Source organism: Wyeomyia smithii, chromosome 3 (genome assembly GCF_029784165.1).
Source record: "Wyeomyia smithii strain HCP4-BCI-WySm-NY-G18 chromosome 3, ASM2978416v1, whole genome shotgun sequence".
Classification (NCBI taxonomy): domain Eukaryota; kingdom Metazoa; phylum Arthropoda; class Insecta; order Diptera; family Culicidae; genus Wyeomyia; species Wyeomyia smithii.
This window is the reverse complement of record NC_073696.1, coordinates 9,371,007-9,396,743: the sequence shown is the minus strand read 5'-3', so window position 1 is coordinate 9,396,743 and position 25,737 is coordinate 9,371,007. Positions and strand designations below refer to the sequence as shown.

Here is a 25,737-nt window from a genome sequence, read left to right as displayed (position 1 = left end):
TCTAACAAAATACGAGAGTTTCATGAAAGATTAAATACTTTCTTACCTAGAGTTAACGTATATCTCACGTATATCATTATACAATTAGATTGATCTGACAAAATAGGTCTAAATAAATCAGAATCAAAAGTAAAACAATATTGTCAAAGTCTTCGAAAAGCATCCAGGAGTCGTTGGCGAAACGCATTGATTGACATGCCAAAATCGAACAACTCGGATACCTCTTTAAAACTGTGCATGAAATATTCGATCTTCGAGTGGCAGCAACAATCAACCGTTGTTTGTAAAAATGGAGAAAAGTAGCGGGCTTAAGTTGCTACCTTGAGGAACTCCTCACATGATAGAAAAACGATATAAAACAGCTGAACCTATTTTCACACACACACTTCAATCAGTCAAGCAAGACTTAAGCCAGCCTTCGGATATCGATGAGATACCGAGTCGTTCTAATTTGCTAAGCAGTATTTTGTGGTCTATCCGGTCAAACGCTGCTTTCGGGTCTAGGTGCACTAACATGAATGAAATTTAAAACGAAGTCCAAAAAGATTGTTCCATTTAAGAAAACCCAACCAAGTTACAAAATCTAAGAATGTTTTTAATGTTAACCCTTAACGATTCGTATGATAACATTGAGAAATGGAAAGTTTAATTTTCGCTACAAAAATGCGGCTGCTCCTTAATTTATTGTTTTTTTCCTGATTACCAAACTTATTCAATAACTCTAGGGGATAATTTCCGAACGGTTTTTAAACAAAATATTGCCATTTTTTGGCAAATATTCTGACGACTTTCAATGAATTCCCAATAACCTTTTAGCCACTTTAACCCTATTTTTACGACGAATTCATCGCTTTTTAACAATTTTGTACAATATATATCTGAAGGCGAATTTTTGACGTAGAATTACGTCTTGCGGCAACATAACTAATAATTCAATTATTCGAACTGTACTATCGAAAATTATCAAGCCTTGTTGGAACGCCGATTCAGATTCATCTGATTGGTTGCTTAATGCGTTTTTCTTAACAAGGTCGACAGAATATTATACCTAGCTAGCCGGTAATGCATACTTGGGCTATGTAAAAGTCTGCTTCTGCTCTAACCAATCATTTTGCTAAGGGATGGTGGGAAGAACATAGCAGTTGATAGTCAGCAGCAAGCAAAGCTGCAGCAGACATCGATTTCAAATATCTCGCTGCCTTCAATAGCGGAAGGGCCAACAGAGTAACAAGTACCTTCCACAGCGCTAGGTTTCAGATCTCCCTTCTATGTGGGAGTTATGTGGAAAATTAAGGGGGGACCCTACTCTGGAAGGTTGAAAAATAATAGATTTTCGTGATTATTCTTCGAATATTCAGCGAAGGGTGAAGTGTACGGGTTTTTTTGGCTATTGATTAAGCAATATTTGAAGATGTATTTTGCATGTCGTGGACTATATTTAGGTGAATATTAGGCTGTTGGCAGCGTTTCTCTAGAAACCATGTTTTTTAATTGGTGGTACGTTGTTCTCAGCATCTACTGAACCAATTTAGCCAAAATTTTGTTCTAGCATGTAATTTTTTTAACATATAAAAATGGATTATCCAACTTGTTACAGAGCCGTTTTTTGTTATCTGAATCATTCAATGTTTTATGAATTTTTAAATTTTAATTTTTCATGAAAAAAAAATTTTTTACTAAACTTTTACTACTCGGTTCAATAGATGCTGAGAAAAACGTTCCACCAATTGAAAAACATGGTTTGGAGAGAAACGCAGCCAACAGCGTAATACTCACTATATATGCATCCACGTCATGCAAAATACATCTCAAAATATACCTTAACAACAGCCAAAACCCCGAACTTATCACTTTACTTTAAATATCCGTAAAAAAATACGAAAACTCAATATTTTTCGACCTTCCACAGTAGGGTCCCCCGTTAAACTAACCGTCAATTTGAGGACGACCATATAATTTCAATTTGAGTGGCTTTAGTAAGTTTTCCACATCTAAGTACTACAGTAATCATGATTTTACAACCAAGAAACGGTGTACTATTTACTCCTAGGACCCCTAAGCGTCTTAGTAAGAAAACACAGCCCTCGTGATTAGTTCACAGTAACTTCACAAAGCGGAGCAAACTGTCACAAAATTGGCATATAGACCGTTCCGATAATTATAAATACACTTACGATCAACCGTCATTTCAAATAACGTGCAGTATTCAACCAAACGCTGGCTGCGTCCTGTTGTTTACATCTAAAAGAAACAGATGCTGTCATTTTTTCTAACATTTAGTGCGAAATTTTAAAAATGCGTGGCCTTTCTCCCGAGCAAAGAAAGCGAATTGTGCACAAATGGGGCACCGTGAGTGGTCTTTCTATAGGAAAATTAGCAAGAGAAGAAGATATAAGTGTCGGAGCAGCTCAAACCGCATTGCGGAAGTATTGTGAAGAGTGCACATTTACTGATGCCCCAAGACGTGGTAGAAAACCCGGGCCTGTTGATCCCACAATGGACAAAAAGGTTAAGGAATACTACAAGCGGCATCCTTCAGTATCAGTACGAGATGTGGCGAGAAAGCTTGGAACCTCGGCGAGTAACGTTGTGCGTGCCAAGGGAAGAATATGTCAGCAGACCCGTAGGAAGCAGAAGCAGACAAAATGAAATCCAAATCAAGCTGAATCTGTGAAACCGAGAGCTCGGAAGCTTTATGACAAACTTCTGACCAAAAAAATGGGGTGTGTTATCATGGATGACGAAACCTACATAAAACTGGACTATAAGACTCTGCCAGGACCGCAATTTTATACATCACCGAAAGGAAAGGATGTCCCTGAACCAGTGAAAGCCATCTACACCGAAAAATTCGGCAAGAAAGTAATGGTTTGGTAGGCCATTTGTGAATGTGGGAAAATATCTCGTCCATTCATTACGAATGACACAATGAATGGTAAAATTTACGTGAAAGAGTGTTTGCAGAAAAGGTTCTTACCCATGGGTAAGCAGCATAACAATCCTCCAATCTTTTGGCCTGATCTTGCTTCCTGCCATTACTCTAAGGATGCACTAGGGTGGTATAAAACAAATAATGTCACATGTGTCCCAAAGGAGATGAATCCTCCAAACTGCCCTGAAATTCGCCCTATTGAAACTTTTTGGGCTTTGACCAAGGCAAAGCTGAGGAAATATGTCAAAACAGCGGACAATTTTATACAACTCTACAACGATTTGAGCAGAAGTTTTAGATGCATTAGTATTTTTTTTCGATCTTTGTCCTTTATGATTTTGGGACGATTTTTCAAGTTGTCGTTGATGATTATTCGAAAAGTTTGAAACAATTTTACACTTTTGAACGATATTTAATATTCTGGTGAATATGACCACTGTTTTGTTTGACAAATCAAAATTTTTGCAGCGACAATTCGTGACAACATTATACGACAATTTTCGATAATTTTTTTGTATTACACAGTGCAACAATTTTTTGCCTTGGCTTCTATGTATGATTTTTTGATGTAGTTTGATGCGAAAATAAGTTTCCCCGATTTTGGACATATTTCAACTTAAAGGCCGTCATTTCTAATTTTTGAGAAATCGGAAATTTTCGATGGTTTTTCGACGCCATTTTGTTTTAAAGCCAAATATCAAAATTCTAAGCTTTTGTCCACATATTAGCATCTTCTCACACATCTTTAAAAAAATACAGATCCCAAAACAAAACCTGAACTCAAAACCGGTTTTGACATGGTTTTAGTATATTTCACAAAGCAAAATGGGTAAGAAGATGCTAATATGTGGACAAACTCTTAGAATTTTGATATTTGGCCTTAACGACCGAACGACGTTTCTGGACATTTTTGATAATTTTCCCAGACCTAAAAAATCCTGCAACGGACTTACTGCTTCATTGTTTTGGCTTTCAGCCTGTCACTGTAGTACGGATACTTGAGGTTGGGCACATTTCATAGTTACTCCTCCGTGATGGATCTGAGCTCGTGAAGTTGCACAGGTATATGGCAACTTGGAAGTAGCGCAATGTACAACAATTCAGTAGCTTCCGCTTTTATATAGGTCGACAACGGCGTCGATCTACCACAAAAGATCAAAACAATGGTCGCAGTGGTCCAAATCTTACAAGAAAACGGCGCCGACCAAGTCCTAACGGTTAGGGTGAAGAAAGAGATTGTAAGGAAGGAAGTGTAACCGTCTTTGTTGTCGGAGACCGAGTTTACCGCTGCATTTCCACGACTGTGACGGAAAGAAAGGTTTGTGTCACCGTGGTCAATGACAGAATCGAACGATGTGACGTTAACTTTTTACCAAGGTGAGCGATGACTATCTCTCTTTTCAAATACCGCGAATTTAGGTGAGCGGTGAGCGCAAAAACCACCCATCACTTCAATCTTCCAGGTATAAGGAGAACTTCTGAGTCATTTCTAGTTCCTATTTTCAAATCTAGACGGATATCTGACAGATATAAGTGATTATCATGGAACAGCCATAATTTCTTGCATTCCTAAACTGATAGAAGCAAATATTAACGGAAAACTTTTCCTTCAAATTAAAAACCGAATAAATGAGAAGCAACATGGCTTTTCCAAGCGTCGATAGATGAGACTATGTACTCGAATTTTGCAAGATAATTTTTGTGAAAATCAATAAAACTACGTGTGTGAAACATTGATCGATTCTGGTCAACACAGGTGCACTCCAAAAGCTAAAACCGGAAAAAATGAAAGATTATAGCTATTCAACCAATCCTGTGAATTTTTATATCTCTAGCCATTACCGTTTTTTTTTTCAGAGACTTAAATGAGTTTCCTCGTAAACATAACGTTGAAGCGATGAACCCGCCGATCAATTTCTATCAGCGATGGCATGAACTCGTGCAAAGTTGAACTGAGTAACACTTTTTCAGATTTGAATCCAACTTGAATCTGCTTCCTCTCGATAGTTTGAGTTTTTTTTGCACCGCACACTCTGATCGATTGAGTTCAAATGCGTGCAATGCATGCAGTGCACGATGTATCCAACGATGCAGGCGATGATGTGACGCGATGAGTTGAGACGCGGCGCGAATTTCATCGCAATTCAATTTTTATGCAATTGTTGTTATGCAGGATTCAAACTCAAATCCAACTCAAGTGTAATGCACTGTTAGTAGGGTTTACGTGCGAACCGAAAATAAATGTGCAAGTAAGTTTTAAAACTCACTTGGATACGAGTGCAAAGTCACACTGCCTACTCTGATTTCTATACGACACTGTCACGTAAGTTGACGCGTTTTGGTAATATCTAGGGGCACCAAAATTAATAGGAATGGTTGTAATCTTTCATTTTTTTCCGGTTTGAGCTTTAAGAATGCACTTTCAATCATTTTGTTGACCAGCGATTATTTGCACTGCTGACGCATGAGTAGAGTTGCAGTCCGAGGGCTATTTATTAGGTGGAATCTGGGATTTTTACGCTTAAAATCGTCAAGTGAAAAAAAAGCTAACCTCAAAAATGTATGGAAAAAAGTCCCCGATGAGTTTCAGTTTAAGTTGGAAGTAAGAAACATATTTTGTTGCACATTATAAACCGATCGATCTAAAGTTTCGGTCAGTACAGGATCACACTTTTCAAATGCTCTGGTACGGAAATGTTACCTTTTGCGAAAGCCAAAACAGTGTCTTAAACATCATAGATTTTTCACATAAATTCTTTACTATCAATTCAATTTTCACGACCATTCTGATAACGAATAAAGGCCGTTATTACAATTAGAAGTTAGGCGAAGAGAAAAAGTGGTCACGGTATGAAATATATTTCATTAAAAATCATACACTTTTGAGGGATTCAATATAGCATGAAACGAGAGAAATGGACAATTTACAACAACCGGCGGGGAGCTGTTTGTTATTGCTCTCTGTTCAAATAAAAATTTGCAGCCTAAGCTTTCATTGTCGAAGTTGATGGAAAACGTTTCACTTTGTTTTGTTGGGCAACATCTGAAAGAATTATAACTATTATAATAAAATCATTAAGAGTATGTAGTAATTAATTGTCGCGCGTCAAATAAATGAAGAAAATGTACAGAGAATAGGCTGTTGCTATCAATAGAGGGATGAAATTGTTTAGATTCCGCATAAACTATTTTTGTGGCAAAAATGTGACTTCAACTAGATCAGCTTAGGTGAAACATGAATAGATTTTTAAATACGAGATACTTTGCTCAACTGGGTAACGCAATAAATATCAACATTTTCACTCAAGTTCTAGATAGATTTATCTATGAGAATATTTATTTCTAGGACTGTTACAAAAATCCAACCTTTACTTAATAAAGACAGTTGAATATTTATGTAGCTAAACTTATCACTGTATTCGATGAGATTCTTAGTATAAAACAAAGACACTGAATGCGAAAAAGCCAACAAATTTTGCTTCAAACCGAAAGATAAAAGAGAACTTTCCAATGACCACCGTCGATGTTTTTTTTTTTTTTTGGATTCGACTACAAAAACATTGAACAGCGGCTCAAGCAAACCCATAAAAACCACACAAACTGCACAATCCTAAGCCAACAATCGTCCCACCAATCAACTATTCAAACACATCTACCAAAAAAAAAATTATGTGTAATAAAATCATTTTCACAGCGTCACGCCAATTGCACCATTTTCCGGCATTTGTTCGAAAGCAATCCTAAACCAACTGCTCCGATCATTATCATTCAATATCAACGAGCCGCATCGCAGTTCCTTTCTCCCTCCGTCGCCTCACCTCCAATCCCGCTGTTTACCTCAAGGTACCTGTTGTATAAATAAATCTTCCATATCTCTGCAGAATACAGAAAAAAAAACAAACACAACAAGCACTAATAACAAAAGCCCGACAGACTCATCCCGAGCAACAAAAGGTGATCACAGAGGAACAAGCTGCTTCCTATGGATGGAACGACAAACGCTCGCTATCTCAAATCGACACCGAACGAAACACCCGCGAAAGTGTACCCAATTGTGGTCCAACCAACCTAAAAAGACCTCTCGAGTACAATCGAGCGCTCGGTCGGTACAAGACAGACAATTGGGTTTCTCTCCTCTCCGCCGAGATGCGAGATGGGAAGATCAAGATCGGTGAAACAATTGAGTCGAAGCGGACAACAACTTCCGATTTTTTTCTGCCAGCTTTTCACGTCGCTGGTGAATGGAATAATCGAAGCTTCCCGGCAGTCCGTGTCCGGACCGGAGGGCCCCTTCATCAGGTGGGCTCAGGTTTCAGCAGCCCAAAACCAGAAGCACGGATGATCATCCTCCTGCGCTGCAGCAGTGTGACCAAACGACTGAATGAACGATTAAATGGCTGTTATTTGAAATTTTCTGTTTGGCTTTATGAATAAAAGTGCAGGTGAAATTTACTACATGAATCTTTAACCTTCTTCGCTAAATAAAGCAGTTTAGGGTGAGAAGTTTTTCGTGTTATGTTCTATAATAAAACAAAATCATAGCTCGCGTAGCCAGATTTTTACGATCGCTAATGATTACCATCTAGCTTTTTTTGCAACACCGTCGGTAGCACTCAAACGCAAGCCGATTAACAGAAAATAAATAAAACAATTATTCATTTATACCAGAACACACTTAACACACTTTTTTTCTGAACGCCTCCGACCATAAATCCAACAGGCGATAACAGACTGCCATTTAACCATAATTAATTGAACGTCCCATGGAAAAGAGAAGTTTCCCCAACGATCTAGTTTCCAAGTTTACCGGATTCGAACGCAACAAAAAAAACAAAAACTGAGACGGATTTGATGAGCTCACGCACTTCGCATATTGAACAACGCCACCGAACTTTCTAGATGGCAACGCTCCGTTATCGCCGTAACTCCCGGCTGAGCCACGCCATTCGTCATTATTCGCGACATTAACTTTACAATCTCTACTGGTTTGTTTGGCCACGCGGGCCACGTACCTGGCATCATTAATTCGATGTCAACCATATCACGAAAGTGGCCTATGGATCGGCTGACCCGTGATACACATTCACTCTGTTTTCGGTCGGGAAATATCCGCTCCTTGCTGGGACTTTCGATCTCGTGCCAAATGGAAGCCCAACTTCGTCAAATTTGATGGCTGGCACCTGGCCGTTAATTGTAATTCGTACACCAAACTGGCCCGGGCGAGCTTTTCGGTTCGACGGGATCTCGTTCAACATTTATATCCTAATTAGAATTATTTATCATTTCCCTCCGCTATGGCACTGTTCACTGACTTACACGCGCGGTTGATTGCGAAACCGCCTAACCACTAACTTTGTAACACAAATCAACAATAACAAAATATAGGTACAAAAAACACACTTCTCACAACTCGCGAAATCAATTCTCTTTAATCAGGGACCTTTTTATAAATCGATGGCCCAAAAACTCTTCAGCGTGTAATTTTTAAACTGTCGATTATTGACGATTTAGTTTTTTCTTACTCTACACTTCACAAATCGCGTGTTCGCATAAGAAAAAAAAAACAAAAGATTGGCCTTTAAATCATTTCCTCGCTCAACAGCTCCCTTCAGGTGTGGGTTGTTTTAAGCTCCGGAAAACTGTTCATTCACCCGCGCACAGCCCACCACACATCGGCCGTTTCTTTATGCTAATCGAACAAACACCGTCCCTGTGCGGTTTCAGGCTCCTGATGACGGGTGTCCTACTGCTACTAATAGGCTCCACTCCGTCCACTAGCGAGCACTGCTGGCCAAACGCCGTCCTGTGTTCCGTCACTGGGGTTCGGTTGGTTCTAGGATTTTTCGTACCGCGGACAAACACAGTGGTGTGCGGTACCGTTACCGCTGTCTGTCTGTCGGATGCTAAGAATAGACTAACAAATTCTTCTCATGCAATTATCATACCCTGCAAAGGCCATCATCGTCATCATCCACAAACACATATCGCACACGATTGTTGCCTTGTGTCGTACCGCTCAGCTCAGCTCTACACAATCACGGCCGCTCAGCCTTGCATGCTCTCTGTGCTTGTGCTCCGATGCACCCATACCAGCAACCCCTCGGCAGACAGCCCTCTGGAACTCGAACTCGTTGAGAACAGCAAAACAGCGTGAGTGGCACTGACTGCGCGTTTACTGCACGACTGAACGAGAAGGACAAACAACAAAGGCCGCATGTTTGCGAGTGGAACGGAACGTACAACCGAAGAGATAACAAGGATAAGCGCGAACACCGGAAAAGCGACGACGCACACATACACATGTGAGGGAAGAACGGAGGGTCTCAAATCCCGGTATAGTTGAGCTAGGAGTAAATCGAACCTTCCGGCAGTGTGCTAGAATTGCAGTGAAACGCGCGGTCGGGAGTGCCTGACTGTTCGTCCTTAATTTTAGGTGTGCCTTATTGATCACTCGGGGGTAAAACATTTGAACGTGCGACAACAAACTGAAAGTGTGTCTCCGCAAGAAGGTTTTGGAGGGGACGCATGATGTTAGGTAACTACGAAATGGCGATTTCTTTATTTAGTTAAAGTTAAAATAACACTGTGAAAATTATGTTTGCTAGCAGCATGTTGAATTAAGCAATAACTTATAACTTAGAAAACAACCCTCCATTTTTTCCAGTTGTAGCAGAAAAACTAACTATATAAAACAAACTTATTTGCATTACAGTCATCCCAGTGTTATGGGCCAACCAGTATTATGAGTCAGTCTACATTTTGTATTGGTCTAACATATTTCAATAACTTTTAATAGTCAAATTTAAATTCAGTGAACGTGAACAACGTTCACTAAACTAAAATTTGACTATTACAGGTTATTGACATACGTTAAAAACCAATACAAAGTGTATTGGCCTATAATACTAGTTAACCCATAATAAAAAAAAAAGCTTGACACTTAATCGCGTAGTTTATTCGGGCGAACTCAAATGATCTCGGTTAATCCTGAAAACCGTGCCGGATTCCTACAAATTGTAGTCAATGCCTCTACTTTAGGCCGGAAGTATACAACCCAGGGTCCCGGATATCCTTTCGGGTATAGTTCCACCCGATAGATGAGGTCATTCTGCAAACGGTGTACAAACAGAGCGGAGGCCTAGCGTGGTTGGTAACGTCTCCGCCAACCACGCTCGACGCCTGGGTTCGAATTCCAACACCGACATAGGTGTCGAAGGTTGTGGGGTGGCGTGATTCACTCACAACCAACCCAACTGGTCTAGATTCAATCCTAGCCGACACCGGGAGATTTTCTGAGGCAAAAAATCTCTGGGATCCATCCCCTTCCATCGCATGAGGAAGTAAAGCCATTGGTGCTGGTCCGTTAATAAACGGGTCGTGAGTGAGGGTCCTGGAGTCGCCTCCCTGGGCGTCGGTGACTAGACCGACGGAAAATAAGCGAGAATAAAAATAAACGGTGTACAAACGGCACTCTTCGCTGCAGGCAATTTTTTGCACAGCACAGCACCGAGTCGAACAAGAGAACACACATCGTACTCAAGCTGTGTAGCCAACAAAAGGATCTAATCACTTAGCTACATTTCCAATAACTTGCAACAAAAAAACTCTCCAAATGCTCTCAAACAAAAAATATTATAAAATCTCTGCAAGAATAAAATCGTAAATCAGTCAGAATTCAGCATGATATACAATTGAAGCATGACAATTTTGTAATTTAGTCGCGAAATATTTATTATTGTTTTCACATATGAATGCAAGATTTGTGGTTACCTGGTCAAGAACCTAGTCAGACCAAACCAGAACTAAGTTCTGTTCTGTGTAAAAATGCCAACTGATTTTAAAACTAATAAAGATGCTTTTTAAAGACAGGAACCTTCAAACAAATGTCCATACAGCCTAAACATCGTTTCTAAAAACCAGATCAAGCAACTAATTTAAAAATATGAGCAGAACAAATAGCAAACAAAACTGACACCAACTAAAAATAGATTCTAAGCACCTCAAAAAGGTAAATATGCATTGAAAATACTTTCTAAAAATTGGGGAAGACTATCCGCAAAATTTCTATGAAAAAAAGCCTAAACCAGAAGAATCGTCATAAATGGAAAAACCAGTTTCGCGAAAAGATTTTTCAAGCCTTAAATCTTTGAAAGCAACTTCGGGATACCACAATAAACATAAATAAATATATATTCAAAACCACCGAAAGGCAAAACATAAAAGTCAGAAAACGCCATATGCCAAAAAAGTAGGAATTCTGCAGAGCAATAAGTATTCCTAGAACACATACAAAACACAGTTAAACAGACAAAAGTTTTAATGAAATTGGTGAATCTGTGATAAATTTTTAATAAAACCTCAGAAAATGAAGAAAACCATGTCAGCAAATTTCACATTTGAGTCACATGCATCGGAAAACGTTAATCAAGAAAATGATGTTGAAATAGTCTGAAATCTTCATAGCAGAAAAAGAGATTACAGATTGAACAACATAGCATAAATTTCAGAAATTCATCGTGATTATAGCTAAGTTATAGTTTTTGAGCGGAAGCAAAAAAAAACATTTACAAATATTGAGAAAAGGAAAAATAAATCTATAAATGGTCTAACATAGGCGTCATATATCGTAACTAAGAATCACTTAAATCGCGATTTCTAATTGTTTCAAATAAATATTGAAAACTCTACAAAAGTTTTATTGAATTTGAGAAAGTTTTCATGTTAATAATTTGAGTTTTAAGTAAAATAATTTCAAAAATTAACGTATCTGAAGAAATATCGCATAGATTTGAATGAAATGTATATTAAATTGTTCTTCAAAAATATTTTATAGCACAAAACTTGAGCTGTAAAATATCAGCGAATTCGATACAATATATCTTGAGATACACCTATTTAAAAAATACTCGAATTTCATATGTCAATATCCAAGGCTCCTCATTCACACATTGAATCTCCACTCGCTATATAAATGTGAAACACTCGCTGTGAATTACGCCTTCTATTAGAAACAAACAATCTTTTCATCAAAGGAGAAAAAAGCACTTCACGCTCAGCAACTATTCTTCAGAGAACGCTTTGAAACCCGTACGATTCGTTTGAACGGTTCGCTTCGAGAATATTCAATTTATTTTTGAAGATTCTCACACTAATGCTTCGCGGTTCAAGTCTAAAATCATGATGCGGCGAACAAATCGCAACTAATTGGATGCAAACATAAGGATCATAACATCATGAAGACGGAGTATTAACTCTTTTGCTATGGCTCAATGTGGTTCGGAGATGACGAATGAATTTGAGGAGATTATCAGCAGCCTTGATATTTAGACATCGTTATTTCTAGTGATTCTTTTCACAAATTCTGACCAATAGGTAAAAATCAATTCTAAAAGTCTTATGATACTGCTACAACTAAGATGCTGGAATAGTTCTAACAGCATAATCCAATCTACACAAATCTGCTGCAAATATTTTACCCCATTTTTATTCCCATCCAACAAATTCAAACCGAAAATAAAGCCATACAAAAAGCAATAAAAAGAGAATAAAAGTATCAGCCAAAGCAAAGCGTTTCAATGAAGATTTCTGCTTACAGCAGCTTCTATACACATTTGCGTCAGCCCTCGTGCTCTACAATCGTCATTCATTCGCAGCTCCTTAAACTCACCGTAAGGACTAAAGTTCCTCTCGCGACGAGCAAAGTTTCTTCTCTCTTCACCATTTTCGCAAGCATCTTACCCCCGCATCTTCCCTCCCTTAGCCTGCTTCTCGTAGGGTAGAACTCTGCGTTTTCTCACACGCAGAGTTCACCCAGCAGGGTGGAAAATCCTCAATCAACGATCGATGCAATGATGACACACGGAACTACTCCCGTTCTGACGACGACGCAGGCTGGCTGGCATTCTATCCAACCCAGAACGGTGCTCTTGTCCGCTTTTCTACTGACAACCCCGACAGACCGACTGATGACGGCGATGGTTTTTGGCTCCTCCTCTCACTGTGAGGATCACACACACTGTCAAGCAGACAACCGAGCAGCACCAGAGACACAACTGGATGTGTGCGATGTGACATCGCACTGTTGTGCGATGAGTTCGCTCTCAAAACAAAACACGAATAGACGAATTGGTCGAGTGGTAACTGAACTGAACTGAATGGTTCCGCACATACACACAATCGTTCCCTCTCTGTCACTCCGTTCGGGGTTTGCACTCGCCGTTCGTTGATGCAATTTGCGATTGTTAGGTGATGATCCCACACAGAGATATTCAAACACAAACGACGACAGCAAGAGGGCGGGATTTACAAGGATGCTGTACGAGCAAATGATGCAACCGCTCTGGGTGGATCCCCCATTGCACAACAGATAGCAACCAAAGGCAGTCGTCGTGTCTGAGTTTTATTTTCCTTATATTCTTGCCTGTGAGACTATCTATCACCTACCCCAGAAGAAGAGCGGAAGGCGAGCGAGGTTTCGTTTCGTCGTTCTCGCTCGCGCTCGTTTTGTTTTTCTTTCTGCCTTCGCTGCACTGTCACTTTTCGTCCAATGGTGAAGCGTACTGATAACATCCGCTGCCGGAGCGGATGGATCGTTCAGGCTACACAGCCGGACTATCTGCTTGCTTTTATGATTCCATTCGTCGTCACCCATGATGCTATGTGGGTGTTGCTGTGAATATTTTTATGTATATAATGTAGTTGGATGTTTATTTCCGAGAGTGATGACGATCATCGGTGGTGGGTTTTTTGAGCGGCAGTTTGCCTATCTCTGGTGCTGGGGTACTGTCTATGACCGCATTTCAGCTAAGAGTTGCTGATAGCGTTTGTGGAGCGGAAGATGATGGGTGCGCATGCCGTGTTTCGAAAAGACGTTTTGCGGTTTGAAGGGATAGTGATAGGCTTTGTTTGCATACATTTTATTTAATTTTGATTAAAATTACCCAATAGTTAACTGTTTAGGTAGAATTGCTTACAAAAATTTGGTTTTGTACAAAAAAATATCTCGTAATTTGTAAAATTAGGCGATAATCAAGCCGCAATTATTGAGGCAAATTTTCAAAACTAACAGGAAAAGCTTCAAATAAAAACAATATGCAAAGAAATCCACCCAGAAATTATAATATTCATTCCTCTATTTTAAAGACGTTAGATCTTCAATTACAGAATCGCATTCGAACATCTTTACATATTTTTCGCTTGCATTAATTTTGTCCTATTCTTTCGATCATTTTTAAACTCAAGTTTTTGTTCCAAAGTACCATGGAACGGGGTGAAATTGACCAACTTTCATAATGTTTTCCAGCTTCATGTACATTTTTCCCGAAATAGTATATTTTCAAAACAAGTACTGGTATGTGCTTTAGAAAACCTCTATGGCTATTGGTGAGATTCCTATCGTCTACTTCATGAAATAAATTCGAGAATTCTATAAGGTGCTATGAGATAAATCGGGGTGAAATTGATCACCCTTGAAATCCATACATTCTATAAGAAATGTGCTTTTTTCGATGAGTTCCTGATAAATAATGATTTCTGAACTGAAAAATATCAATCACAGTTAGTTTGGAAACGAAAATAACGATATTTCAGGTTAAAATTCTTTAATTTTGGTTCACGAGCTGCAGTTTGCTAAATTTGCTCTCATTTGATCATCGTTAGATCGATTTCAATTCGGTTTGTTGCAAAAGCTCAAAAACTAGCTCTTAAATAGAAATCTTTGTGGTTTCCAGCGAATTCAGCAGTATTACTTTAATGATATGGAATTACCATTGTTGAAAATTATATTTTTTAAGCTTTTATCAAAATTTACTCACTTCTCCAAATTTCACGTAATTAACCGAATTGACATTACTTCCAGTAAATTCAATACTTTTTTATTGTTATTTGGAAACTTGTTTGATCAAATTCGATAGAGTTTTGACTGAGTTAGAAGAATATCGAAATATGTTAGAAGAATGTGACAATATGGTAAATTGCACCGGTCATGCAAGGGTTAACTTTGACAAGTAGGTGAATCATGTAAAAGTTGCACGAAAACATTGCCTAGTGTTGTATGTTCAGTATCTTTTGATTAGTATTTTTATCACGAATTTCCAGGTGGTCAATTTCACTCCATAGATCAATTTCACCCCATTTTACGGTAATTATTTTCGCCAATTTCATTAAATTTGAACGAATATTGTGCTTCAGAGGATTCTCGCTTATATATGTAGTATTCATCGCTTTATCAGGCTGTATCCAGTAAAATAAAACCTTTGCTGAATTATATCATATCTCCCTCCCAATCTGGAGTCAAAAAAAAAAAATTCGAAAAAGTGGTTTAATTTTTGTAAGCCAAAAATGCATTTGTGAAAATAGAATATTCAATTGTCGCAAAATATTTTCACTTTTCACTTACTTCTTTTTTGCTTCGAGAGTCAAATTATACTCAACCTCTTCGTAATTGAAAAGTTCGAAATGAAAGATCGGCTCTGGTTTTCTCCAGCACATTTTTGCACATATTTTTGTTTCCGTATTATAGACTGTGAACAAACGTTATCGTAGTTTCTCTTTATTTTTTCTCCAGAATATTCTAGTGTTTGTTTATACACGGAATTATTTGGAAATAGGCATTCCCACAATTTGCTTCAAATTTCAAATGACTTCCAATGTACACGCAAAAGTTGAAGTCTTGTACAATCATTGTGTCATCCCGATTCGCACAAATGTTGCACAGAAATCGTACAATAAATGTGTGAAACGCATAACGCAACAGTTGTACTGCGAATACATTGACATAGAATGAAATCAGAATATGTATCATATACCGACACTTTATTTCTCACGTCGAGTGTATTAGTGACTAGACTAGACACATCACATACAATTTGCAGGTTGCTCTTTCGCTTCTCTTTCGGTTCGGATTGCGACGCGCAAGGCGATATTTCGTTGCTTCACGAAATGAGCGAGACACCCGTGCTGTACATACTTGATACCATAGTGTTGTTAGTCTCACTCATACTGTCGGTGCGTGCTTGCTGCTCGAAAGCGTGTGTGCAAAAGACTTGAAAAGCGTAGCATATGTCTCGTCCTCAAGCAGAAAGGAGGAGAATGGTTTTGCTTCTCGCTCGCTTTGCAATGCTGCTTGATACCAGTTGAAACTGTTTAGGTGTAGTAGTTTGGAGCTGCCAAATACATTGGAGAAACGCTAGAGCATTATTTGCGTTATGCCAAACACGCAATCATTGTACTGGTTCCGAATTACATCAACAATTGCGCTAAAAACGCACAATTTTGTACTGGTTTCGCACCATCCAACTTTTGCGTGCACAGACTTCGCAGCCAACCGTTAAGGGTTCAGGACATTTGCGGGGCTTGCGCTACGATCCTACTGACACTAACAGTCTCTCCCGAGTCGAGACTCGAACCTACGACGACTGGCTTGTTAAGCCAGCATCGTACCTCTAGACCAGCTGGGGAGGCCCGTACTCCTAGCCTCTACGTAATTAGTTCATGAAGTAATTTATTTTTTTTGTTTTAATTTTTTTTTAAGATTGGTTCAAAATATTTTCTTTTTAATTCCTACTGTTACGGCTAACAATATGATAACTGCTTCAATTTGAAGGAATACAACATGTAGCATGGGACTCTATCAGTTATTTGGACTGATCCGCAGTGACTCAAAGACGAAAGAATTGCGTGCACATTAGCACCACGTAGCTGTGAAATTTGTGCAATTTATTATTGACTTTGCCGTCTCAAGAAGCCCTTGGCCTTCTTTGCTAAAGACCGTAAGTTTCTAAGTTGTCGAAAACACGAGTTTTCCACAAAGCTTTGCATAGGTATTCCATATACTCTGACGTATTGAAAGAGGAAGAGGATATTGAAGAAGATTTTCTGAACCAGGATGACGCTGAGGATCGGGAAATTAGGGCCCGATGTCATTTTGATATTCTGTATGGCAGCTTCCGGTTTCGGAAAATCTGTAAATATAGAAAATATATATTCCACAGTTTGGGAATCAGGATAATGTCCATAAACGAAATATTAATGTCAGACTCCAGTTTTGAATCCAAGATGTGCGACTTCCGCATTCTAAATACCCTCCAATATTGGTATTTCTGGAAGTTTTCTGAAAAGCTTTGCAGGCATGAAAAATTTTGGATTCCCAATATTGAAATATCTAGATCCATGACTATGCCCAGCACGACTTTCGGTGCTGTGAAAACAATATTTGAAAACTTCTCAATATTATTTTTGTAGAACGCCTTAAAACCAAAAATGGTGCCCGAAAGTTTGACCAAGTTTTGCTGGTTTTTACACGCAAAAGTTGGATGGTGCGAAACCAGTACAAAATTGTGCGTTTTTAGCGCAATTGTTGATGTAATTCGGAACCAGTACAATGATTGCGTGTTTGGCATAACGCAAATAATGCTCTAGCGTTTCTCCAATGTATTTGGCAGCTCCAAACTACTACACCTAAACAGTTTCAACTGGTATCAAGCAGCATTGCAAAGCGAGCGAGAAGCAAAACCATTCTCCTCCTTTCTGCTTGAGGACGAGACATATGCTACGCTTTTCAAGTCTTTTGCACACACGCTTTCGAGCAGCAAGCACGCACCGACAGTATGAGTGAGACTAACAACACTATGGTATCAAGTATGTACAGCACGGGTGTCTCGCTCATTTCGTGAAGCAACGAAATATCGCCTTGCGCGTCGCAATCCGAACCGAAAGAGAAGCGAAAGAGCAACCTGCAAATTGTATGTGATGTGTCTAGTCTAGTCACTAATACACTCGACGTGAGAAATAAAGTGTCGGTATATGATACATATTCTGATTTCATTCTATGTCAATGTATTCGCAGTACAACTGTTGCGTTATGCGTTTCACACATTTATTGTGCGATTTCTGTGCAACATTTGTGCGAATCGGGATGACACAATGATTGTACAAGACTTCAACTTTTGCGTGTGTATAGTAGACAGAAGGTCAAGTTCCGAATCGGAATGTAGCACCAAGGCTTTGCTTTTTTAGGAGTACCAGTTATGACAGTTTAAATGGTGTACTGCTATAAATTTACATTTTCCAGCAAATGTAGTCATTTGTATTTTGAATTCGATAATTTTATCGTGTTCCTTGGAAAATTTCAGGTAAGAAACACTTATCGCGAGGTAATAGCATTTTCATGAAGATAATTTAACATTTTCCTAGTTATTATTTTACAGTTCATAGACGCAACACGTCCAAAAATACTGGTAGGTGACTTTTGCAGTAAATGAACCAAGGAATCCAGAAAAAATATTGTTTTTGAAGTGTTGCCAGGTACAATATTTTTGTATTAAAAAACTAAACTAGCAGTTTTCGGCAAATGCTTCTAATTTTATTTTAAATTTAAGTGTATCAACGTGTTTCTCGGAATATTTTACTTGAGAAACACGTATCACTCCAAGGTAATAATGAAAATTCAAAACCTATTTCATAAAAGTGTTATATGTATAATATTACTTCGGTGTGATGTGTTTCTCACGTAAAACTTTCAGAGGAACACTATGAAACTATCAAATTTAAAATAAAATAAGTTGAATTTGCCGGAAACTACAAATTTAGTTTGCAAATACAAAAATAATCCATCTGTTAACACTTGCGGTCAAAAGTAATATTTTTCTGGATTTCTTGGTTTATTTTCTTCAAAAATCATCTACCATTTTTTCGGACGCCTTACGTCTATAAATTGTAAGAGAAATTAATCAGGAAATTTAAAACAGTTTTCGTAAAAGTGTTATAACTTACCAAGAAACATGATGAAACTATCAAATTTAAGATGAAAGTGGCTGAATGTGCCGAAAAATGTAAACTTAGTTTTTAAATACAAAAATAATCTATCAGGCAGCACTTCCGGTCAAAACTTATATTTTCTCTGGATTCCCTGGTCCATTTTCTTAAAAAATCATGTATCAGTATCAGTAAAAAAGTGTGACTTTGCAACAAAGAGGGGTTCCACATAGGCTTCTTCCGTTCTCTTGATTTTTGCCCAAATTTCCTTTTCTACCTGCCAAACCCCTTGGAGAACTAGACTTTCTCTCACACAGAGTGAGTAATTATCCACATTTAGGCGTAGAGTATTTCAGTCGCAGAGTTCCTTTTCACTCTTTATCATCACGTGTTAGGGATAAACATTTGCTCTCTCAGTTTAAGAGGGAGTAGTTTTCGTTAGCTTCTCCTTTAGTAAAAGAGAAGTTGGCCAAATATCAAAACATTTAGGTTCACATTGAAGGCACATCCCAACCGTTTTCGAATTTAATATTATAGGAAGATTCACAACTCACCATGGGTGCGTATTCTGCAGAAAGTTCGATTTTATACTGTTTTTGCCGCACCCCAGAGCGATGAGAACGGTAACGCAATGCTCAGTTGGTCGCCGAGCAATTTATTTCATTTTTCTTGCGTGCGCGGATGCTCTGTCAAATTAGGAGCGTTTTTTCGTCAGAGAAACTATTACTCTGCGCTCTCTCTACAGCAGATGGTGTGATGCACATTGAATGTAAGCTCGCAGTTGTTAAGAGGGAAGAAAACTCTTTCTCTTTAAGAGCAAAACAAAGCCTGGTTCCACAGAAGGGGGGGTAATCCAATCAACACCAAAACTGAGATTTTTTCAAATTGAACTAAGATGATTCCCGTCTGAATGAGGAAAATTTTTCCAAGTCTAAGTCACACCTTCTCTCCTTGTTCATTTTCGTCTCCTCAAAAAAATTGTATTTGTATTTGTATTTGAATAATCCATCTGACAATAAATAGTCTTAATGAATAAAAAAAACTAGCTAATCACATTTCTAAGTCTATTTACAAAATATCGGGTTGGTTCGTCAAATTCAAAGTGCTCTTCAACATCAGTAAAGCTACGAACACACGCTGTGAACGGTTCATTATTTCTAAACAAGGTACGGTGATAAATTGGTTGCAATAACGTCGTGTTTCGAAGAGATCTGTCTGGGATACGAAAGTTCAACATTTGGAGTAGTCCAGGAGCATCAATTTCGCCATTTAAGAGCTTAGCGATAAACAATGATTGCTGTAACTTCCTTCGACGTTCAAGAGTATCTAATCCCAGTAGCCGGCACCTATCATAATATGAAGGTAAACTGTCGGGGTTACGCCAGGGAAAGTTTCTTAGGGCCAAGCGAATAAACCGTTTTTGAACCCGTTCAATCCTAAGTCTCCAAATAATCTGGTAAGGATGCCATATGATGACTGCATATTCTAAAATTGGACGTACAAGTGCGCAGTACAGAGACTTCCAACAATGTGGGTCAGAAAAGTCCTTAGCAACCTTGGATACAAAACCTAGTTGTCGTGTAGCTTTCGATATCAATCCAGAACGGTGCAAATCAAAGGTCATTTTTGAGTCCAATAAAATTCCCAAATCAGTCACATTACTAACTCTAGTAAGTATTTTGCCGTCAATATGGTAATCGAACACTGTTGGTTGTAATTTACGATGAAATGAGATAACCTGGCATTTTTCAACACTAATAATCAGTTTGTTTCTGTGGCACCAGTCAGCAAACAAACTTAAACAGGTTTGTAAACGCCAACAATCCTCCTGCGTTTGTACTACAGCATACAACTTTAGGTCGTCAGCATACACTAGTTTCAGACAACGTTTGTCCAGTATCAAAGCAGCGTCATTGAAATACAAAATAAATAAAAGCGGTCCGAGATTGCTGCCTTGTGGGACACCAGACTTATTTGAAAAAGGCCGTGATACACAACCATCAATCATCACTCGAAGTTCACGATCAGTTAGATAGGATTCCACCCAGGTCACCAGTTGAGTAGAAATCCCAAGCCGAGACAATTTGTGTAACAATATTTGATGGTCAATTTTATCGAATGCTGCCTTCAAGTCAGTATAAATCGTATCTACCCGCACTTTATTCTCCATGCTCGCTTTACACTCCGAGGTAAATTTCATTAAGTTTGTTGTTACCGACCGCCCAGGTATAAAGCCGTGTTGGTCAACAGAAATGTAGTTTTTCGTGACATCGAGAATAATTTTACTCACTATTATTTCGAACAATTTTGAAGCGGCTGAGAGGCTCGTAATTCCTCGGTAATTGATCACATTATAACGATCACCTCGCTTAAAAACAGGATACATAAAAGACTACTTCCAAATGCGAGGAAATTTCATTTGCTGAAATGAGCGGTTGAAAATGTCGCTTAGAGGTTGAGCTACAGCAGCAATACAACGACATATCACAACTGCAGGTAGACCATCAGGACCAGGAGCAAACGATCGTTTCAACTTTTTCGCAGCTGACAATACCATATCTACGTTTACAGTACAAGCACGCAGTTCAACCAAGTCAGCAGGAACATCACGGATGGCATCATTTATCTCTGTTCTGGATGAGAAATTCGTTGAGAACACCGAAGAAAAATGCTCGGCAAACAGCTGGCAAGAATCAACAATAGCGTCAGATGTAGTCTTATTCAGATAGACATTTTTTGGTATCGCCGAACTTTTTCGCTTAGAATCGATGAAACGCCAGAAACTACGTGGATTTCTTGTTAAACTCATTTGTACCCGTAATACGTACGATTTGTAGAGACAGGAATTCAAAAACCTATATGCCTTACTAGCTTGCTGAAACCTAGTTTGGTTACCAGAAGTTCTACGTCGTCGTAGGTTCCGTTGACAAGCGTTGCGCACACGTTTCAATTCTCGTAAGCGATAAGTGCTCCAGGCGGGTGAAACAGGTGGTCGAATCCGCGGAACATTCGCAACTAGCCAATTGTTCAAAATAGAACAAAACGTTTCTGCCATTTCATCAACATCGTTCGTAAAAATCGTACTCCAGTCAACTCCAGTAGTCAAATACTGCGAAAGGGCCTCGAAATCGATCCTACGAAAGTTCAAAGGCCGTTCATTTCGCCTATCAGCTGATCCTTCACACACAACTTGCACGGGAAGAGATATTTCAAGCGGGGGGTGGTGCGAGTCAACGGGTAGAAACGGAGTCGAGCAGATATTCACAGCAGCCTCACAATTTGGCGAATAAAAAACTAAGTCAAGAATCCGATTGAGAGCGTTGCAAATAAAGTTCCTTTGGTGAAGGCACAAATAATTCATAACGTCCAAAAGAGTGCTGCTAGCCGCCGGTAGCTGAGAAGAATCGCATACAATACTATTATCTATCGAGTTCCATCGCATACGTGCTTGGTTGAAAACTCCGCACACCAAGACAGCGTCATTGGGAAGACATTTCTCGCTCAGCTCATTCAGTGACAAAATATGATCGTTGATTACTCTCACGTCGTGGCTTTTGTCCGGTGGGATGTAGATAGCACACATATAAATTTTTTTCCCTTTAATAGTCGCAGAAACACATATTTGTTCCAGGCTTTGGCATATCGTTGCGAAACAGCGATCAAAACGCCACCAAAACGAACTTTGTTGCTGTTATCTGGACTCCGATCACAACGAAATACATTGAAATCAGCATCAAATAGTTGCTGCGAGGTAATACAGTTGTCAAGTCCTGTCTCGGTCATGATGATCACGTCACAGTTGCAGTCGGTTACTGCTAGAAGCAGGTGCATGCCTTGCCTACTTTACTATAACTTAAAATGCATCATATCTTCTGAGAAATTCCAGTTGCTGAGTCGCTGAATACTGTAACTTTCCAAGCGATTGGATTCTCGAGATAATGTTAGTAAACATTGAATAAACCAACAGCTCTTGACCTCTGAACAACTTTATTGAGGACTCCTTAGCAATCGAATTCAGATGCAGTTAAAGTAAGTAGAATAGGCTAAACAACCCATTCACACAGCACACAATGTGCCAAAGTTCTGAGCTATTAGCTAACTAAAAGCCCTAGACCTCATAAACTATTTTGCTGAAGGACGCAACCCCTTATTTTCGAGATAAATTTGGTTCGAAATATTTAAACTTCATGAGCATTAGCACCGCGTTGTGACTTAATTCCAAACCATGCTATTCACTGACCACAAACCCTTGACCTCTTGAACAACTTTACTGAAGACCACAACTCACTATGTTGTCAGAATAACGAGATGGAGTTACATGAATCTGCCCATGAATCTTTTTGTGGTAAACTACAAACATGCAATCAAACGTACATACAAACATTGGATTGTATACATTCAAAACGAATAAAAAAGATTCTGTTGCTTTTTAGCAACTTTTTATTACTTTTCGTATCTTTTTATCGCACATTAAACAAAAAAGTAGTAAAATAAATTACAGCTAGGTGCTTGTATGTGTTTCTCCAGGAAACATTCTACCAAGAAGTCATGTGCATGTGTTAGTCAAACTTCTCTCACTGCATTTGTTTTGGTACAACGTTCAGGTTAATTTCAAGTACTGCATTTGCAGAATTTCTCCCGTAGGCTCCCAGCCTCAAATGTCTAATGGAAAACGCGAGTGTTTTATATGCTAATTCGCCTCACTATCAACCGATTGGACATGAAAAGGTATTACATTGCGTCCAGAGCTGCCGGAGATGACTGCAAAATCATTACAAAAGCAACTGTGGGTTTTCTAGATTGGCACGAGTTTTATATTATCCAACAGGTCCAAATCAGTCTTTTCGCAGTCAAAACTGTGAAGTTAAAAAATATGCAAATAAACAGAATACATGCAGAACTTCTAATCTGTTTGGTCTCATTAGCAGAGCAGTTCAAACGCATTGCGGAAATATTGTGAAGAGTGCACATCTACTGATGCCCCAGGACGTGGTAGAAAACCCGGGCCTGTTGATCCCACAATGAACAAATGGTTAAGGAATACTACAAGCGGCATCCTTCAGTATCAGTACGAGATGTGGCGAGGAAGCTTGGAACCTCGGCAAGTAACGTTATGCGTGCCAAGGAAAGAATGGGTCTGCGGACCCGTCGGAAGCAGAAGCAGCCAGAACGAAATCCAAAACAAGCTGAATCTGTGAAACCGAGAGCTCGGAAGCTTTATGACAAACTTCTGACCAAAATAATGGGGTGTGTTATCATTGATGACGAAACCTACATAAAACTGGACTATAAGACTCTGCCAGGACCGCAGTTTTATACATCACCGAAGGGAAAGGATGTCCCTGGACCAGTGAAAGCCATTTACACCGAAAATTCGGCAAGAAGGTAATGGTTTGGCAGGCCATTTGTGAATGTGGGAAAATATCTCGTCCATTCATTACGAATGACACAATGAATGGTAAAATTTACGTGAAAGAGTGTTTGCAGAAAAGGTTGCTACCCATGGTTAAGCAGCATAACAATCCTCCAATCTTTTGGCCCGATCTTGCTTCCTGCCATTACTCTAAGGATGCACTAGGGTGGTATAAAACAAATAATGTCACATGTGTCCCAAAGGAGATGAATCCTCCAAACTGCCCTGAAATTCGTCCTATTGGAACTTTTTGGGCTTTGACCAAGGCAAAGCTGAGGAAATATGTCAAACCAGCGGACAATGTTGAAAAATTCTAAAAAGATTGGCTTAAAGTGGTAAGAATGGTCGGAGAACACACTGTGCAAAAGCTTATGAGTAGTGTTAGGAGAAAAGTTAGAGAACTCGCGTAGCCTACGAAAAATAATCCCAACTTGAATTGAAACTGGAAAGAAAACACTTATTATCTATATTTCAGAATAAAATGACCAGAAAAATCCTGTGTTTTTTGTTTTATTCGAGAAAGAAGATGTATTTATAATTTTCGGAACAGTCTATACTGTATAATGGAGGAAAAAAGCAGGCAGCTCTCGTCACATTATTTCTCTACTCCATAACAAATTGATACACGTAATCCAAATGAACTCGAGATGAAAGAAAAAACTAGTAGCATGTGGAAAATATATGATAAGATGTGTTGTTATATGACCGCAGAAATTTGTTAGAAAAATATTTTTTTTTTTTTATCTGGAATGGTTTAAATTGTACAAGCTCCTTTTGAAAAACCTTTACGCAGAGACAGTAAAAAACGTATTTACTAATATTGATGATTTCATGAATCACATATTAGGTTTCGATCCTTATTTTTACGCGAATGATTTTGTTATAATGTTGGCAAGCGAAAACAAGCTGTATATTTTCTGAAATGTAGTTGAACAGACTTAGACTAGTCTCGTGAAAAAAAAAACAACATGTAAGCAATTCACCCTAAAACGTGTCCATGATTTAGTGCAATATATAAACAAACTGAGCAAAAAATGATATTTGGCTACAGTTCTTCTAATCAGTGTAAAAACTTATATTTTTTTGCCGAACTGTTATCATACGATAAATTTCCTCCATAATTCTTATTTATCTTGTTTATTTTTGTCCTGTAAATATCTACGATTTCAACCAACAAAGTCATAACTGAACGTATTTTTAGCCTCTGGTTCGTTCAAATTTCACTCATATTAAAATTAAATCTGATCCCTGACACACATTTACACCAGTTTCTTCGACAGAATGGAAAAAAGGGGACAGCTCATTGTCACACGCATTTCACTAACTGGAGTCTCCCGCTGCATCCCATCATCAGTGCTTCGCCAAATCGGCGGGATGATGCAAAAGTTACACGCTGCGTAACATCTCCCGACTGGCGGCATGTGGAGTTCGATTGTACTGATGATGGCTTCTCATCGAAACAAAAACCTTACATCCCTGCAGGAATTCCGTTCGTCATTGCGCTTATACACACATCTCTCTAGCTTGACATTGGCGCCGAGAGATCAGCCGGCGTCGTTGTTCGATGTGTAAATATTTATCGGTTCACCCATTTGATGGATGCATTTTTCACTGTTTTTCCTTCCCAATCAATAAAGGA

The 25,737-nt window shown here is 38.8% G+C and overlaps 1 protein-coding gene across 4 annotated transcripts in view; it reads right to left on the bottom strand.

Moving 5' to 3' along the window:
• LOC129731135 (transcription factor hamlet) overlaps positions 1 to 25,737 on the bottom strand; it is a 196,751-nt gene that overhangs the window by 95,046 nt on the left and 75,968 nt on the right. The window contains exon 1 of one of the 4 annotated variants that reach the window (XM_055690913.1): positions 7,945 to 8,884. The exons of the other annotated variants lie outside the window; for them this stretch is intronic. Coding sequence (XP_055546888.1) covers positions 7,945 to 7,972 — 28 coding nt within the window. The 5' untranslated portion in view covers positions 7,973 to 8,884. Of the gene's footprint in view, positions 1 to 7,944; positions 8,885 to 25,737 lie in introns of those variants that run through there. 4 annotated transcript variants of the gene reach the window in all.